The sequence below is a fragment of the Danio aesculapii genome, chromosome 1 (assembly GCF_903798145.1).
Source record: "Danio aesculapii chromosome 1, fDanAes4.1, whole genome shotgun sequence".
Classification (NCBI taxonomy): Eukaryota; Metazoa; Chordata; class Actinopteri; order Cypriniformes; family Danionidae; genus Danio; species Danio aesculapii.
Window position 1 is genome coordinate 37,923,471 of NC_079435.1, and position 20,370 is coordinate 37,943,840.

The 20,370-nt window shown below is 36.4% G+C and overlaps 1 protein-coding gene across 1 annotated transcript in view; it reads left to right on the top strand.

The window, feature by feature from the left end:
* The window catches only part of adgrl3.1 (adhesion G protein-coupled receptor L3.1), a 217,182-nt gene that overhangs the window by 68,427 nt on the left and 128,385 nt on the right, over positions 1-20,370 (top strand). The window contains exons 5-6 of the mRNA XM_056459942.1: positions 7,736-7,750; positions 18,426-19,232. Of these exons, the coding sequence (XP_056315917.1) occupies positions 7,736-7,750; positions 18,426-19,232 (822 nt within the window). The remainder of the gene's footprint in view (positions 1-7,735; positions 7,751-18,425; positions 19,233-20,370) is intronic.

Genomic DNA, 20,370 nt, shown 5'->3' on the forward strand with positions numbered 1-20,370 from the left:
TGTTAGGATGTGGGGCGACGCAGTGGTGCAGTAGGTAGTGCTGTCGTCTCACAGCAAGAAGGTCGCTGGTTCGAGCCTCGGCTGGGTCAGTTGGCGTTTCTGTGCGGAGTTTGCATGCTTCCCCGCGTTCGCGTGGGTTTCCTCTGGGTGCTCTAGTTTCCCCCACAGTCCAAAGACATGCGGTACAGGTGAATTGGGTAGGCAAAATTGTCCGTAGTGTATGAATGTGTATGGATGTTTTGCAGAGATGGGTTGCAGCTGGAAGTGTTTTCGCTGCGTAAAACATAGGCTGGATAAGTTGGCGGTTCTTTCCGCTGTGGCGACCCCTGATTAATAAAGGGACTAATCCGAAAAGAATATGAATGAATTCATGTTAGGATGGGCAATAATAAGCATAAGGACACAAACATGCAATTCTAAGTAACCTCTTCCGTGATTGTCAGTATTCTATTTATTTCCTTGTAAAAATAAAAACAAATCTGGGGATATTTCCAAAATATCTAATATGCATTTCAACTAGTGCTGGGCAAAGATTAATCATGACTAATCGCATACAAAATAAAGGTTTGTTTTGACCAAAATTAATGTGTAATATATATATATATATATATATATATATATATATATATATATATATATATATATATATATATATATATATATATATATATATATATATATATATATATATATTATTTATTTATATATACATATAATTATATATACATATAATTATATATATTTATAATTTAAATCTAAATCTAAAATACATATGTAGATAGTTTCTCAGATATAAGCATCTATGTGTGTATTTATATACGTAATAAATATACACAATACACACACTTAAATGATGTCAAAACAAACTTTTATTTTACATGCAATTAATTTACGGTTAATTTTTGCCAAGCATTTATTTCAATTCTTAGTAACAAACTTTATGGACATTTGTGAAAATAAAATCAAACAAACAAATAGTTTGTGCTTAAAACACTGTAGCTGCGTCCCAAATGGCACACTATGCACTTATAAATATGAAAGTTTCACTCGAGGTTTTTTTTTGCCCTTCGCCAATTGGTGAAGTTTTTTTTTTCCTCGCCACTGGCTTGCTCGGGTTGCGATTTGTGGAGCTGCGCTTTGGTGGAGTTGCTCTTCAGTGTTTGATCTTTCAGCAGTGAATTTTAAACCACACTGAACTAAACTGAACTTCAACTCTGAAATCTGGACTTTACTAGAACTATGTTAAGCTGCTTTGACACAATCTACATTGTAAAAAGCGCTAAATAAATAAACATGATTTGAATCGAATGTAGTGTCATCCCAAATGGAACACATGTTTTTTTTACTGAGCGGAAATTCAAACCGTTTCCCTGATGATGTTTGATAGTTGCTAATTTAGTGAAATATATGACCAAAGTACCAAATAATACCAGCCATGAGCATAACCGCATTCACCATCAGGAGGTGGTATAATCACTCTCGTAGGAGAATTTTGCTTTCACAATCCAAAATAAATAAAGTAATGCGACATGTCTACCCGAAAGCTCCACCCCTTCCTCTACATGAGCAAAGCTGCGATCGCTGAGTGCGTGAAGTGTCCAACATTCATTTTACAGGTTGAATAAGTGCATCATCAGGGAATTTAAAGTGCACTTATTAATTTTAGAGTTTTCAGTGTGAATGCACTATTTACACTATTTATACTACAAAAAGCCATAAAATAGTGCATAAGTATGTGATTTGGGAAGCACCATGTTTATTATTTGTTATTTGTATGATCAGTTTCACAGCTATGGGCATTCAATTTCCATTCAGAAATTTTCAGAGTTTCTCTGTTTTATAATTTTATAAAATAATGTTAGAATAAATAAAATATACTGTACAAACATGTGCAAACAGTCAGAGTCATGGTACTAAAGTCTTCGGTAATGGACATTTATAACGGATAATATTCCACAAATAATTTTTACAAATGAACAAAAAAGTAACCACTTGGCTCAAAATTGGCTTTCAAAAATAGGTTAAAACGTAAAATACCAAGTACTCTCACAAAAACCCTAAGCTATAATGACACCATTAGTTCTGGATCTATTCACTGAGTCACTGAGTCATTTGCATCTTAAGCTGGAACTTTTCTGCTTTCCAAGCAGCTCAACTTTGCAGTGATTGCTGCCTGGCACCTCAGTCAAATCCGTCACCAAATATAATCTTGTACCTGACAGAAAAATAAAAATGAATGCACTTTTGTTGCGCACATCCGCTGTTGTCCGGCCTCGTCCCTTGTCATGGCTCTCTGGAAAAGAGCCTGTCAATCATCTGAGGGCAGAGCGATGTGGTTTCAAGTTCTCACAGTTTCTGTGGGGTTGGTGTTTCAATCTGGGGTGGCTATGGCAACGCTGACGATAAATCAGTATCGTATGACTGCGGCACTGGCAGCAGGAAAAGCCTGAATACACTCACACACTTTGTTTCACCTACACATTGACACAAACACTGATTCACCAATGGAAGAGCAGAGACATGGTGGAATTTCTTACACAGAGCTAAGTGACACAAAGGACACACAGGCAGGATGCACACGCGGTTCTTTTTGACCTTTTGACCATAAATCGTCCTGCGCATAGGGGTCATAGAGTGTGTGTGTGTGTGTGCGAGAGAGAGAGTTTTCATAAGTGCGTGCATGTGTCTTTGTGACCATCTGGTCAAAAAAGTCTCAAACATTTTTTCCACAGGCCCACTAATTAGCAAGGAGGTCCATCATACGTCCAGACGCACACACAAACAGTCTCACATGCACACACACACATGCAGGTAATTTAATTACTTCAGTCTTAGAAACCCTTGGGAACATGTTCCAAATGTTTTCTTGAGGTTTTTCTGGCTTTCTCTTCTCCCCTGTGATGGAGGAGTTGGCAGAACTCCAGTCAACCTTTCTGCTTTGGCCTCAATATGGGATGTCTGTTTTACCTACACGCTCACAAAACTTTAACTCCTATAGATACTCAGTACCTGCTTCTTAGATCTGCGTGATGAACTACTGTTTCTTTATGGAGGGAATAAAGTACTTTTAAACGATTGTAGTTAATTATAATCTTAGAATTTTGTGTCCCTCTATACAGTTGAAGTCAGAATTATTAGCCCGAATTATAAGCCCCCTGTTTACCCCCCCCCCCCCCCCCCCAATTTCTGAGTTTTTAACACATTTCTAAACATAATAGTTTTAATAACTCATTTCTATTAACTGATTTATTTTATCTGACAGTAAATAATATTTTTTGCTAGATATTTTTAAGACACTTCTATACAGCTTAAAGTGACATTTAAAGGCTTAACTAGTTTAATTAAGTTAATTAGGCAGGTTAGGGTAATTAGGCAAGTCATTGTATAACGATGGTTTGTTCTGCAGACTATCAAAAAAATAAAAAATAAAATAGGGGCTAATAATTTTGACCTTAATTAAAAAAAATAAAAATAAAATGTTTTTATTCTAGTCAAAATAAAACAAATAAGACTTTCTCCAGAAGAAAAAATATTTTCAGACATACTGTGAAAATTTCCTTGCTCTGTTAAACATCATTTAGGAAATATTTAAAAAAAGAAAAAAAAATTCAAAGGGGCTAATAATTCTGACTTTAACTGTATGTGCCCTTGTGTTTGCAGTGTAAACAGTTAGATCTTTATCATATGGTAGCGAATGACGTCAACTCTGATGCTTTAGTTTTTCAGAGATAGAGCGCAACATCTAGCGTATAAACAATATAAAACTATTGCATACATCACATGAACAAACTATTTAATTGGCTGTACATGTAATGGTGCCCAGTCCTGCTACTAGAGACTTTTGTTTCAAGACTTCACACTTAGATATTGCTTATTAATAATAATAGCAGGTTTGGCATGCTTTCCCGAGAGAGAACCCTGAGCTCGGAGATAATTGAGGCCAGGGCTCCCGCCTGGTCAATGAGCATGTAAGAGGGTACGAGATCAGGTAGTTCTCGAGAGCTCCCTTTGGTAAAGGAAGAAAGGGGGAGATGGGGTGGATGGGGGATACTTTAAAAAACGAATATGAGAGAGTAATGCTAGACAAGCTAGTTATAGTGAATCTGGAATGATCTGATTGGCTTACTAATGATTACAGATGAGAGACCAGATCAATCATATCACATGCTCCTCTCGAAATTAGTTTGTGAAACTTCCCTTAGTTTTCATTTCCAGAATAAAAAAATTCTGTCATCATTTACTTAACCTCCACGGCAAAAAAAAGATATTTTGTTGGTATCTGAACAGTTGATGGCCACCGTATTTAATTTCCAGAGTAGGAAAAAACAATATGGAAGTCAAGTCAGTGGTGACCAATCATTCTGGAAGTGAACTACTCCTTTAATTAGTCCTGGATGGCTGTCTCGCTCCAGTCGATGCTAATGATTTGTGTATGTGCCAGAATCAAAAAATTAGTCTATATCTTCCTTCTTCTTGAACTGATTGTTTAAAAAAAAAAAGATCTACTCTTAAATAGTACCTCTATTCATTCAACAAATGGTGGCCTGAACTAAATCTGTCTCTTTTTCATTTCAAGTTTGGTAATGATTTTGGTAAACATACAGCAGAAGTCTCTGTTACATCCTCCTTATCAGCCTGTCTTCTGGCTGTGATGGATAGCGTACTAGTGGAGGAAGTCGTAACCTTCCAGCAGGACTAGGCTCATCCTGTCTGCTCAGGCAGTTCTTTATTCATTATCACTGACAGCAAATGACTATCTGTTATTGATCCTTTTACAATGTGACTGAAACTTGACTAGGTGTGTGTGTGGGTGACATAATTGCTTCTAAATCAGATCTCTTGGAAGCTCATTCACACACGCTCACACATTCTTTCTCTCTTGTGTGGTGGCTTGTTTATTGAGTGATGCATTAACAGTTCATCCTCATGCATATTTCATAGAGAGGTACACATGCAGACACGTACACAAAGAAGCATAAATTGTATCAACTGTCTACATTGTCATTTTTTTCAAGGCAAGTATTATTGTCATTTTATGAATAGAATAAAAAAAAACATTGCCGATCACTGTTGGTTGCATAATATTTCAATGGTGACAGGAATTTCAAACTTATGACAAAATAGAAAGAAATATGAATAGTTTAGAAAATGCATGTAAATGTAAATTCGAGATTGTACAAACAACGAGAATCAGAGTGTGTTTCACTTTAGTTTTACTACTCTACCTGACAAAAGTCTTGTCGTCGATCCCAGTTGTAAGAGCAACAAATTATAACTTGACTTCTAGTTAATCATTTGGAAAAGTGGCAGAAGGTAGATTATTCAGATGAATCATCTGTTGAACTGCATCCCAATCATCACAAATACTGCAGAAGACCTGTTGGAACCCACATGGACCCAAGATTTTCACAGAAAAGTTTGAGGAGGGAAAAATCATGGTTTGGGGTTACATTCAGTATGGGGGCATGTGAGAGATCTGCAGAGTGGACGGCAACATCAACAGCCTGAGGTATCGAGACCTTTATGCTGCCCATTACATTACAAACCACAGGAGAGGGCAAATTCTTCAGCAGGAACGCACTTTTCATACTTCAGCCTCCACATCAAAGCTCCTGAAAGCAAAGAAGGTCAGGGTGCTCCAGGATTGGCTAGCCCAGTCACCAGAAATGAACAATATTGAGCATGTCTGGGAAAAGATGAAGGAGTAGGCATTGAAGATGAGTTCAAAGAATCTTGATGAAATCCGGGAGTCCAGCAAGAACACTTTCTTTGCAATTCCAGATGACTTTATTAATAAATTATTTGAGTGATTGCAGAGATGTATGGATGCAGTCCTCTAATCTCAAGGGAGTCATACACAATATTCTTTCTTTTTCCACTGCACCAGGACTTTATATTCTATACTCTACATTACTTCTGTGTACAAGCCTTTTGTCTACCAAAGTCAAACCTTACTGTCCTAATTAAATCATTCAAAATCAAGGCATGCTCATATTTTATTTTAGTAAAAAAAGTGTACTCTAGAGGCCTTTGGCTTTCATATAAGCCACTTCTGATACCAAATGATCAACTAGAAGTTAATTTATTATTTGTTGTTCCTAAAACTTGGATAGGCGACAAGACTTTTGTCAGGTAATGTAAATGGAATAAAATGATAAAAGTTTTTTGTCTAATGGCTGTATATTCCGAACTATTCTTTACTTCTTGTAATGGTCAGCATACCAGTTCTAACACACTGCATTGGTCAAGGAAATTATGTCTTTTTTACTAGCCACAACTTTATAGAAAAGATTCCTAAATCCAGCTAATTGGAATAGAGTTCTGCATTGTGATGTCAAAACCCCAAAAATGATTCTTGTTCTTTTCACATTTCCTAATGGGTTTTTCAATTCAATGAGCTAAAAATGGTCCAAGCTTTTTAGATGCCAGATTTAGTATACTAAAAGAATCTATGAAGTAATGAGGCTTAAATTTCACATTTTACAACTCAACTACCACTACTGATTGTACTGTGGATTAACGTGTAGTTTGATTACAAAAACATTTAAAATATTAGCGACTGTGCACATCGTCTGTGTTAAATATAAATTACTGATACATTTAATCCTGCAGCATGAACTGCACATTAGGCGTGGGACGATAACCATTTTCAAGGTATGGAAAAGCCAGAATTTTCTGCTCTACCGTTCCTATGGTATACGTACATTTTTTTTTATTTAAGTTTTTAGGACAACAGTATTTCTAGCAGAAAAGATATCCAAAAATGCTGTTTTAAATTGTAAAGAAATCTGTGATTTAGAAACTGATGAAGACAGCAGAAGTCAATGATTCATTTAAATTATTTAGCCTGACATTTACCGTTCCAAGATGTTATAAATGTTTCTCAAAATAAAATATATTGTGTTCAAAGGGTAAACAAGTTTTAGTTTTTACCCAGACATTTAAAAAGAGAATATTTTAGAGAAGTAATCACAATACCATGAAACCGTGATATCTTTATACAAGGTTATCGTCCCATCAGAATCTTATATCGGCTCATGCCTACTGCGCATACTTGCCCCTGAGCATTTTTATGTAGTAAACTACTAGAAACGTATACATTTAAAAATAATTGCTTCAAAATTAGTCTTTTTAGGATGGGTGTGTGTACATTGTCAAACATCCAAGTATCATCAAGTTATGTTTACAAAGACCTTATTTTTATCATCAGTGGAAAAACATAATTCAAAAAAAGCCACAGCGAAATCTGGAGGGAACAGGCAGCGGAAAAATCTTTTGTGTTTTGACATTACGACCAAAGCAGTCTATTGAAGTAAAACCAAATTTGACTTTTATTTATCAGCCATGAAGTTTGGCCAAGAAAGCTGCTCTGTATCTAAACCATAACACCCAAGACACATGAGAAATGTTTGTGAAACAGACCCCATTTCTTTCTTTCTTTTTCTGTATTTTCCCTCTAGTGTGTTTTCATGCGTTCATTTTTCTCGTTAATAGTCTAATATCATGCGGACACATTGTATTTGTTTTCAGAAATTATGATCACTTTGTTAATGGAATTTCTATAGGCCAAACGAGGCACATTTGACTACTTTTGCAAGATTGTGTTAAGATCCAATGCACATTACATGCATATGGAATTGAATTACTGTGAAGTATTTAATACAGCATCATTAATCTGTTTTTTTTCTCTCTCTCTCTCTTTCTCTCTGCCTTTTCTACCCTTTCGTGAATGCAGAAGTGGAACAGAAAGGTAAGTCCATTACTTTAATGTAATTTAAGTGTGTAATTCACTGTCAGGCTGTTATGGTGTTATTCGATACTAATGACAGATTGGCGATCAGTAGCTCATAATGGTTTATATTGGGAATGCGAAGGAGAAACTTGATCTGAGACCAGGGCTCTAATCTCTCTGAATTAGACCTCTGTTTCTCACTGTCTCATCTCTCTTGATCTCTCTCAGTGTATCTGGTGGTTTGCCGTGTATCAAATGAACAGGGAGGTGTTGCTGCTGTTAAAACTTAAGCTGGCGATTGTGCTGACCACAAGACGTGGCAGTGTGGAACTGATGTCTTGCGATGTGTGCTTTTTGAATGGCCTGGGGTGAATCTAAACCTTAACATAATAACATTTTCTGCATAGCTGGAGATGATGCATGAACAGTTATCAGAGTCACAGGGAGCCTTGTTTTGGAAGTGAATGACATACGTGTTAAAAAGCTCATTTTAAATCAACAATGACAGAAAAAACAGTAGTAATTTTAAATGTGCTTAGAAAGAAACATTTCAAGGGGCCTAATTCATGCAACATTTGTAAATATAGGAGTAAATTATATGCAATTGTAAAAAACCTTACAGAAAACAAGAGGAAACACTTTTTAAACTTTATGGGCTCTATCATGCACCCGGCGCAATAAGGCGCAAGATGTGTATGGTGTGATGGTTGCTATTTTCAGACCAGCGCAACACTAATTTTCACGTTTTGCACCACGTTGTTTAAATAGCAAATCCATTTGCACCACTTTGTACTGGTCTATAATAGAGGTGTGTTAAGGCGAATTGTTGGCGGGTTGCTATTTTGTAGAACTGAAATAGACCGTGCCATTGACCATCCAAGAAGCAGGTCTAAAGTCCAGCGCAGAGCATGTTAGTTATGTGCCTATGCTGGTCCAAACACTTACACATTGCTTAATAAACACAGGATGCACAGCAATTTACAAATATCTATACATATGAAAAAAATAAAGAATTAAAATGTTACAAAAATTATTATTTTCTACATAAATATATAAACCACTGCCTCCATGACTTTTTCATGCCTCTGTGCCTTTTCTCAGTTCATTCAGGACAATTTGCATTTGTATAATGTTACTATTATTAGCAGTATTATTTATTACATGCATATTTATATTTGTTTTAATAAAAACAAGTTAAGATTTGCCTACCTGTTGGGTTTTGTAGACATGTGCATCACCATATGGGGCATAAGAATAGAGCGTGTGTTTGGGTGTAACTAATTTTTTGAACTTATTTTGTTATTATTGTTCAGTTTTTCATGTGCTGGAAATTAAAACAGAATTTAGAAATAGTTTTGAAACAAATTTTTGCACTTAACGAACAAAATTAGATATGTAGGCTAATGGATGTCTGCAGTGGAGTGCGTACAATACTGTTTCCTTATCCACCAAAGTAAAGGAGTAAAGTAAAGAGTAAAAGTAAAGAGAAAATAAAGAGGCGAGAAGAGAGTGGAGAAGGCTCATTCTTTATCCTCGTGCTGCAGAGGGTCAGTTTAAATGTTTTCTCGTTAGTGAAGCATTTAGTTTTTCCACTTACAAAGTCCGCCGAGTAAATAGCAAATGCATCATGGCGTTACACAACTGATTCTTAAAGGGAATGTGAGATGAGACTCTGATTGGTTTAATGCACACTATGCTAAAAACACATCCATAACTCATTAAGAAAATAAGCACAACCCTGTTAGACTATGCTCCAGGGCGCAAAGCGTATTTTTTCATCCTTAAAATAGTAAAAGTGAATTTGGACATGCCCTTAATGATTTTGCGCCATGCACTTTAGACTTTCCGCCTAGATCGTTAAAATAGAACCCCGTATTTCATAATTAGCCGTTATGTTAACACTGGAACTACCAGAATTCTATAACTATTACAATGCCAAATTTTTTTGTCTTGTCATATTTACATTCAAAGCTTCTACTGAGATTTTAGAATCATGATTTGAATGTCTGATGTTATATATAGTCATTTACCTAAAAATATAATACCTGTAATATATGTAATATATAGCCAATAATTGTGTACGAGTTACTAAACTGCTTCCCAATGTGAACACTAAAACTTTGTCCGGCAAGCAAGAGAGCAACGTTTTTTTCCAACATAGGAATATGTGCCCAGCAGGGCTAACTTAGAAATGCGTGGCTCCAGCGATGTCTTCCTGCAGCTCATGTTGACAAGTCCACTAGAGGACGCTGTATACATTTTTGAGAAGCTTAAATATGTTCCTGGACTTCATTTTCTCAAATGTCCCGTTTACACGTTCTTTTCGTAAATTCACCAGAGGCCGCTGTGTACATTTCTGCCAATCTACAATACATTACTGGTTTACGTTTTCTTGTGTGTGACTCATGTGCCATTTGCACGTCTGTCTCATGCACATCTGCCAGAAGCCGGCCGACCGGCTTGTAGACCATAATATATTACCTTGTGATTGACTGACCCACGCAAGCCCTTCCCTAAACCCAAACGATACTGTTTTCAATAGCAAATGAGAAACAGAACCAAGGCACACATATTTAAAAGCATAGCAAAAGTAGTGGATGCTGAAATGCATGTAGTCAATTTGAGCACACTGTTCATTCCGCTGTGGCGACCCCTAATAAATAAGGGACTTAGCCAAAGGAAAATGAATGAATGAATGAATTTGACCACGATGGCCATACAAGGTTTAGTATAAATACTCAGAACTTGAATTTTGTAATAAAAATAATTTAAATAAAATAACAATGTTAGAATGAAATATATACACCTTTGGGAAACATCAGTTCACTATAGCTAAATGGGTTTTATTTTAACAAAGGTATTGAATTACAAACTTTCAAAATGGTTAAAATCACTTTCTCAGAAGATCTATAGTTAATGAATTCCTGTCATTGGTAAATAGAGTGTGTGTGTGTGCAGGCTCATTCACAATTAGCATAATCTCCACTGATGAATTACAACTACTGTAGATAAGTTGCATGTCCCCAAACGCAGTGGAATATTCTGGACTCCCTTCAAAGGTTTGTCTCCAGTATATAGCTTAAATGCTACAATACCTACCTTTTTAGTCAGCGCCACTGTGTTTTTTTCAGCGGAGACACTTTAGACTATGAAATACTATGAAATCACTATCCATGACAGTAATGTATTAATAGTATCTCATTTTAAAGAACATCACTGAATATAAAAACGCAGTAACCAGTGAAATTAACTCCTCCATTTATTCAGTCATTGTACAGTAGGAAGGTAGGTTGGTGGATTTGTCTCTTTCCTCTTTCACTGATTAAACAATTAGGCAAAAAGGGACGATGAGAGCTTTATTTTAGTTCAATGGTTATCAGCTGTCAGCTAAAAAAATAAAATAAATTAAAACAGACCAAACAAACTTGCAAAATATTAGTATGTAATCAGTTTAATAAAATGAACACTCAGGATTTACACACCATTTACTTGTGGTGAAAAGCAGGTGTACATTGTGTTTACCAGCTAACATTTAGAAAATACATATCTTAAGTATTCTTCATGAATCTGAAAATGTACAGTGCTCAGAATATATAAGTACACCCCTCACAAATCTCTCTTTTAAATTCATATTTTTAATAAGAAGCTATACAATATTATATTTGTGCATATACATTAGATTAGTCAGTACTAAAGCCAGATCTGGAGCTTATCTAACAAAATAACCTACGATAACTGTCCAAAAACTAGTACAGCCAAATTTATATGTTGTACTGAAAATAAAATAAAAGTAAATCAAGAGAAGCAAAATTACTGAAAAATTTAGCTGAAATTTTGTAGGTTGTAATTTTTTTTTTGCAATACTTTGTTTGAAATTAATTGTATTGTCTTTTTAATTTTTAAATATGTTTGGTATGTTTTAAATATGTTTGGACTAAAATGTTATTTTAATAAATATATCTGTTTAATAAATCTGTTTTCTTTAAATGCACCAAAACACATTGCCTATATTCACTGAGGAAGGGATATAAATATTCATTTTCAAAGTGGCATGTACTCAATTATGCTGAGCACTGTATATAAGAACAGCATTTAGGAATTATTTGTACAAAAATGTGTTCTGCTTGTGTTTTTGAATTGATTTTAATACTTGAATGTGAGAAATTTGTAAAAAATAGCAATCTGACTATAATAAAGTGATAAAAAAATATATAAATGAAATGAATACAAATGTACTTGAGTTTATCAAAGGCCAAAAGAAGTTCCTGGATTGAGGCATATTGTGGAAATTTAATGCATCCAAAACAATAAAAGGAAACATCCCGTAATAGTTAAAATACCAGCCACACTTCCCATGAGGATGTCGCTCAATCTGGGAACGGGATGGTGGGAAAGGGCAGGCAGGCATTTCGTGTGAATGTTTGTGCGCTGATCCCTGTTTGTGTGTGACCATGTAAGTATATCTGCATGCTTCAGTCAGAAGACCATAAGATACCCACATCACAGCCTGGCCTTCAGTGAGGATGGTGGCGAACCCTGATTTTAAGCCAGTCTCGACTGTGTTTATCGGTCATTGATTTTTCACAGCACTTTAAAATGTCATTTGAATTAAAAATAGAAAACAGAAGTTGTATGTAGTATGGCTTACTTCACCCAGCAGAATGGTAGCATTACAAGCCATAATTCTGCAGGACAAATTAAGCTTGATTTGCATAATGCCTAACAGATGATTATTTTTGTCTTCACATTTAATGTACCAGGAAAAATAGGGTGATGACTCTTAACCACCCCCCCACATAAATCCTCACACCGTGTGAATTTTCCTCAGGGTTAGAGAAGTCAGTGCGGCAGATTTTCTGAATCTCCTGAGGGATTTTGCAGGAGTCGTGAAGTATAAATCGGGTTACTAGTCATCAGATATGATTTAATAGATGGCCTTCTCTCTCTGGCTTAAAGCATGTAGCTTTCTGAAGACTTTGGTTGTGGATCATTGCATTTGTTAATGTGTTTTTTTTTGGTCAATAACATACAAGAGTGTTCACATTAAAGTGAAAGGTAAAGGAAGTCTAGTTCAAAACCCAGATGCCAAGACATGGGCTTTAGTGTTCAAACTGATTTATTTTATCTTTGCCATGTCATTAAATAATATTTGACTAGATATTTTTCAAGACACTTCTATACAGCTTAAAGTGACATTTAAAGGCTTAACTAGGTTAATTAGGTTAACTAGGCAGGTTAGGGTAATTAGGCAAGTTATTGTATAACGATGGTTTGTTCTGTAGACTATCAAAAAAATAGCTTAAATGGGCTAATAATTTTGACCTTAAAATGTTTTTTAAAAATCAAAAACTGCTTTTATTCTAGCCGAAATAAAGCAAATAAGACTTTCTCCAGAAGAAAAAATGTTATCAGACATACTGTGAAAATTTCTTGCTCTGTTAAACATCATTTGGAAAATGTTTAAAAAAGAAAAAAAATTCAAATGGGAGCTAATAATTCTGACTTCAACTGTAAATGTGCTGTCACTAATATCTAAAAAAGTTGTTTGATTAATATATTTAAAGTTTAGATTATTATGAAAATGTAACTTAATCATGGTTTAAAAATGTGTATGCACAGCTATTTAGAAGTCAGAATATTCTACAAAGGTGTTAAATACAGTATATGTTAGGGCTGGGCGGTTTGGCCTAAAATCAATTGAACCAATCTCAATTAATTGAACATTTGAACTCGATTACGATTAATAAACGATTATTTTATTTATTTATTTTTTCACCCTCATAGTGTACTGATAGGTTTTGTATAGTAAATATGCTCACATATTACAAGTGAGATATTTCTGAATGAAGGGGGCATTGGCTTTAAAGTAATTGAGGGAAACACACACTATCTACTATCTATCTTTATTGAACATCAACATAACACAACTGAAATTAAAGAGCCCATATTATGGGTTTTTGAAAATGCCCTTCCATGAAGTGTGTAACATAGCTCTAAGTGAAGTGAAATATCCAGCTAAGGCTTAAATCTGTAAGTGTACAGTGTTTAAAACTATTGATTCATCTATAAAAGAGTCGACTCGTAGTGCTTCAAACGAGTCGTCTTGATAACGAGTCATTAGGTGTTTCGCGATGACGCAGCTACGAAACACAAGTAGTTGGGCGCGCAAACCCGGGAGAATTGAAACCTGCGGCCCCGCCCACTAACAGAAAAAAAAGTCTCACACACACACAGAGACACACACAGAGAGACACCGGCCGAATGAAGTCACGCTGTGCAGATGGATATTATGGACAGTCTAATCAAAGATGAAACATCAGCAATATAGCCCAGCCTTGAGCAGTTCTGAGTGCTTCTGAATACTATATGCTTTCAAAGAAGACTTCTTCAGTTTGTTAAAGGAAGGATCAGTATAGACTGTCAGAACATGGATCAGTGCATCATGGATCATTTTCTACCCCCATTCATTTCACAAGTGTAAGTAAGTGCGATTAAAATTATTGCCTCGTTTACTCTAGCTTGCAAATGATGTATTTAGTTGTGTTTTGTTACTTGTAACTGCGTGTACTGTATCAGGTTAACTCTTTATATTCCCATATCGCGTGTAAAGCCACGTTGAAAACGCGACGTGTGCCGCTTTGATTACGGATCGTCAGCTGTTTACACACATGCAACGGTCAAGTTTCAAAATATTTCAGCTCAATATTATTGTCTCCTCGTGTGTGTAACGCACGGGTATTCGCGGATATAACTGAGCGCCGCTCCTCTATGGACGCGCCGGCCCTGTGTGTGTGTGTGTAACGCACGGGTATTCGCGGATATAACTGAGCGCCGCGCTGCGCCCTCTCTATTCAGCCGCTTCTCTATGGACGCGCCGGCCCTCTGTGTGTGTGTGTGTCTCCTCGTGTGTGTAACGCACGGGTATTCGCGGATATTACTGAGCGCCGCGCCCTCTCTATTCAGCCGGTCCTCTATGGACGCGCAGGACCTGTGTGTGATTGTGTGTGTGTGTGTGTGTGTGTGTGTGTGTGTGTGTGTGTGTGTGTGTGTGTGTGTGTGTGTGTGTGTGAAAAGAGCAAAACACTGTGACCTCCTCGCCAGTTCTTGGACTTTTTGCTCAATAAAATAGTTCGTCGTCAGTATTTTCTAGTCCATCGTCTGTGTTTACATTCACCCACTGGCAGCCAAAATCCACTATGAAGCGTGTATGCACTGTGACTACTTTTATATTGTAGATTAGCAGCTGGGCATTTCACTCTGTCTCGCACTGAAGCCTGTCAGTGTTGTCGACCAATCGCAGCAGGCTGTCATCGGTCCAATCAGCGCAGATTAGCTTCGCGCTGAGGAGGGGTTTGGGAACAAATGAATCGCTGAACGATTCATATGGGAGTCGCTGGGATAATTAGGTAAAAATAAATGCAGATTATAAGACCATCAAAGTGTTTTATGACCTTGCATGCATATTAGACTGTTGTTGGAGACCCTTACAACCTAAATATGACCCTATTTCATGTATAATATGGGCTCTTTAAAACACACATTGCCTAAATAACTTGCACTTTTGGAAACAAAATAAGCATTATTTGCGTCTTCTGTAAACAGATACTTTAATGTAAATAATCATTTTATTATAATGGTAAATATGCCATCTCTGGCGTAGCTTCTAATCATTGTCAATTTAGTGTAAAGTCAGGCTCAAGAATGGGTCAAAAACAGAGCTGGGGTTTGTCTTGGAAATATTAGATCGATTATAGGTTCTGAATGTACTTTTCGATTAATCACCAAGCCCTAGTAAATGTTTTAGCTAAAATGTACATTTAAATACATAAATTGCTATTTAATAAACTAAAACCACTTGGCATTGAGATACTAACCTTGCCTTTTTATAAAATAACATGTATTTTCCTTAAAACAGAGTCGTGAAAGTCAGCAGCAGCTTTTTTGAGATTTCTTAATATTTATACAATTGTATCACCTTGATATTTTTGACCTTGTGTCCTCGCAAAATATCAACATGAATTTTAATTCATAAATTAAAAACATGATCACAAACAAGAGAGTTCAGTAGGCCATTGTGTCAACTGATTTTGTATGTAATTTTAAGAGTGGTGGACGAAGTACACAAATTGAGCACTTAAGTAAAAGTAAAGATACCCTAATAAAATATTACTATAGTAGAAATATAAAGCCCTCCGTTTCAATACAACTTAAGTTCATTCATTCATTTTCCTCCTGCTTAGTCAATTTATTCATCAGGGGTTGCCACAGCATAATGAATTGCCACACACTCATACATGGCCAATTTAGTTTATCCAATTCACCTGTACCGCATGTCTTTGGACTGTGGGGGAAACCAGAGCAAACACAGGAGGAACATGCAAACTCCACACAGAAATGCCAAATGGCCCAGCTGGAACTCGAACCAGCAACCTGAACCCCATTAAAATCAGTTTGTAACATCAGTGAAACATTTACTGGTGACGCTCTCTGAATGGATCATTTGAATCAGTGAGTTGTTGACTTGACAGAGTTGGTGACTTGTGAACAGATGTCAGTCCAATTCACAAATTAATTATTCAGTGCAATTTTTGAACCAGTTTAACGTGTTAATTGACAAATTAAGCTTGTTCAAGAATTAAACACCACCATCTCTTTCTCTCCACTTTATTTTCTCCACTTCAAAAAAACTTTTTACTCAGATACACTTGAGTCAAATATTTGGTTTTGAAATATTGAGGAAAGGTTTGCTAATATGAAAAACCGTGATAAAGTTAAAATACTTAAGTACGTTAGTGAAATAAAAATACTTTGGTTAACACTTTATTTTGATGGTGCATTTGAGTATTAGTATAGACTGTCTGCTTAATATCTGCTGATAATTCTCCTTCAACAGACATTTAAGTGACTATAAGAAACTTATCAAATGCATGTCAACTTACACTAACCCTGACCCTTACCCCAACCTAACAGCCTACTTATAATCTAATGAGAATTAGTTGGCATGTAGATGGAATGTAACTTAAATTCAACAAACAGACCATCAAAATAAAGTGTGACCCTACTTTGTCTTAATCTACCAATGAATTTAAACTCCTTCCCCACAAATGTTATTTATTTATTTATTAAATTTTTTGGTAGCCAGTTCTAGCAATGTTGATCATTTTAATAATACTTTAATGGCAGCAAGTATATTTTGCTTTATAGATATCTGAACATACTGTACAACACGATGATCAAAAAATGAATCAAATCCATCAACACTCTTAAGTTTCTTTGTTTGTTAATGTATGCCAGTTTTTGTATTATTTATAATCTCGTTAGATTTCAAGTAAGAAATGCTTCTTCCAATGATTTGCTTTTTTTGATTCAGTACTATTTCAGAAGATAATAGTGCAAGGGGCTGTTCACATATTGCATCTAAATAGCATGGAAAATGCAAGTACATTGTTTCCTTCGCCAATTTCAATGTACTTCTAGGGTCGTGCTCATGTGGCGTATTATGTACAATTGAAGTCAGAATTATTAGCCCTGCTTTTAATTTTTTATTTAAAATATTTCTTAAATTATGTGTAATAGAGCAAGGACATTTTCACAGTATGCCTAATATTTTTTCTTCTTGAGAAAGTCTTACTTGTTTTATTTCGGCTAGAATAAAAGTTTTTAAGTTTTCAAAAGCCATTTAAGGTCAAAATTATTAGTCCCTTTAAGCTATATATTTTTTTGATAGTCTACAGAACAAACCATTATTATACAATTACTTGCCTAATAACCCTTGCCTAAGTAAAATATTATTTACTGTCATCATGGCAAAGATCAAATAAATCAGTTATTAGAAAGGAGTTATTAAAACTATTATGTTTAGAAATGTGTTGAAAAAAATCTTCTCTCCATTAAACAGAAATTGGGGAAAAAACAGGGGGTTAATAATTCAAGGGGGCTAATAATTCTGACTTCAGCTATAGCTATGCAAGCATCAACCTTGCTCCCTGATGATTCAAAACTGACAAGCAATTACTGCAGCTTTGATACAAGCTTTATTTATGAAGGAAACTTAAAAGTGCTGCAGTGTTTAGGTGCTCTGCGTTTGGCAGTACGTACTACTAGATTTAGTCTACTGTTATTACTGAAATGTGTAAATTTCATACATAGTACAAAGCTGATTGGTTGATTCTTGTCACATAACTCACGGTGCACTTGCGGCATTCTGATAATTTGAGATGTTTTTAACTCACCAACCTTATTTCACCAAGTAGGACCTGAATTAACATCTGTGTTGATCCTGGAACAACATTCCAATCAGCCAATCAGAATTAAGGGATATGTTTACCATTTATGTTAAGTTTAGGCTTACAATTTCTGTACTTCTACATGATTGTTATCCAACTGTCACTCCCCTCTGATTTTGGGAATAATTTACAGTTATGGTTGGGTTTAGGGATGGGGAATAGGTATGGGTTACATTTTTGAACAGAAATGATGTTCCAGGATCAATGTAGATGTTAATCCAGGATCGCATCGTACTTGACTAAATCATGATGACGTGTGATGTGATATGTGAATGGCCTCTAACAACGCTCTCTACCATAAAGCGGTCTTGTTAGAAAATTCTGTCCATGACAGTGAAAGAATAAACTAACTAGTATTACATTCTATTCAGATGTGTGACACCTCACTTTGTCTCTTCCCTTTTCAGTCTTTCTCTGTCCAGGTGTATTAAGAGGTGTGTACCAGAGCGAACATCTCTTTGAGTCAGACCACCAGGCTGGATCATGGTGTAAGGACCCCTTACAGTCATCCAATAAGATCTACTACATGCCCTGGACACCGTATCGCACAGACACACTGACTGAGTATTCATCTAAGGAGGACTTTATAGCAGGTCGCCCTACCACCACATACAAACTGCCCCATCGAGTTGACGGCACTGGGTTTGTGGTGTATGATGGTGCGCTTTTCTTCAACAAGGAACGTACACGCAACATTGTTAAATTCGACCTGCGAACTCGTATCAAGAGCGGTGAGGCAATTATCGCCAACGCTAATTACCACGACACCTCGCCGTATCGCTGGGGTGGAAAATCTGACATTGATCTCGCAGTGGATGAAAATGGACTATGGGTGATTTACGCCACCGAACAGAACAATGGCCGAATTGTGGTCAGTCAGCTCAACCCTTACACTCTCAGAGTGGAGGGCTCATGGGATACATCATACGATAAGAGATCAGCCTCCAATGCCTTCATGATCTGCGGAATTCTCTATGTCGTGAAGAGTGTTTACGAAGATGATGATAATGAAGCACTGGGGAATAAAATTGACTACATGTACAACACTGAGAAGAGCCGTGAAACGCACCTTAGCATTCCATTTCCAAATTCCTACCAATACATCGCAGCCGTGGACTACAATCCCAGAGACAACTTGCTGTACGTGTGGAACAACTACCACGTCGTCATATATTCCCTCGACTTTGGAAACAATGACAACAGACTGGGCTTTGGTGAGTTAACTTTTGATTTAAACATTTGTGCTACATCATTTTTAACATGAGAGTTGTTAATTCACTGGCAATTAATGGTGTATTTAAACCTGTCTTGTTTGGTTCAGTTGAATCGAACTCCAGTTCACTTCCCTCTTTGATGCAGATCTTTTGGGCAGGTGTAAATACAGCAATTACACTCTGGTGCGCACAAAACAAATGAACCGAGACCCAGTAGAAGAGGTGGTCTTGGTCTGCTTCTAAACAAACTCTGGTATAAACAAACTCTGCTTCTGAACAAACTCTGGTATAGTTTGTTTATGTGGGGGTGCCCGAACTTTTTTGTTTGAAGGGCCAAAAACCAAATATCATTGAGAGCGGTGGGCTAAAGGTAAATATACCAAACTATATTACATTAAAGTTTGCCATAGGTCATTTCTTAATTTATTTCCTAATATAGAAAATAATACTTTAAATGGTTTTATCTAATGCAGTGTAACTTTTAAAATGATAACTTACTACAATAAAAATATAAACAATCACATTTATAACACAGTTCAATGCTGAATACACAGGTCAAGCAGAATCTGCCCTTGGCTTGATTTGCTCACCAAAGTCTCTGCACTGTCAGATGGCAGTATGTACTAGGGTTGGGCTGACAAACCATGCCATCGTCCATCACCGAAGGTGAGCCGGCATCGTCGATCCTCTGCCCCGCCCCCCTCGCAAACCCGCTCATGAAAAATACACACTCAGGCCTTGTTTACACAAATACGTCTTAGTTTTAAAATGACGTTTTAGAACGAAAATGTTCCACATCCACACTGTGTTTTACCTTGCATTTATGAACAGCCCTCCATCCGCTGAAAACACACATCACGTGACCACACACACATACACAGCCACACACACTTACATGCGCTCGTCTGAGCTCCAGAGAGCAGTGCACGTCGGACAGTTTATCAAGGATGTACCGCTGGATCGCGTCTCACTATAGTTGTTAAACGTGACATTTAATTAATCTTGTCTCTATTTAACGCCTCTTCTGTCTTTTGAATCTATCAGGTAACGTGTCACAGCGTCAGTACACTGCTTCAATCTTTCACTTTCACACTGGTACTTCGTGAAAAAACCTCAGATACTGTTGGTTGTGCACTTT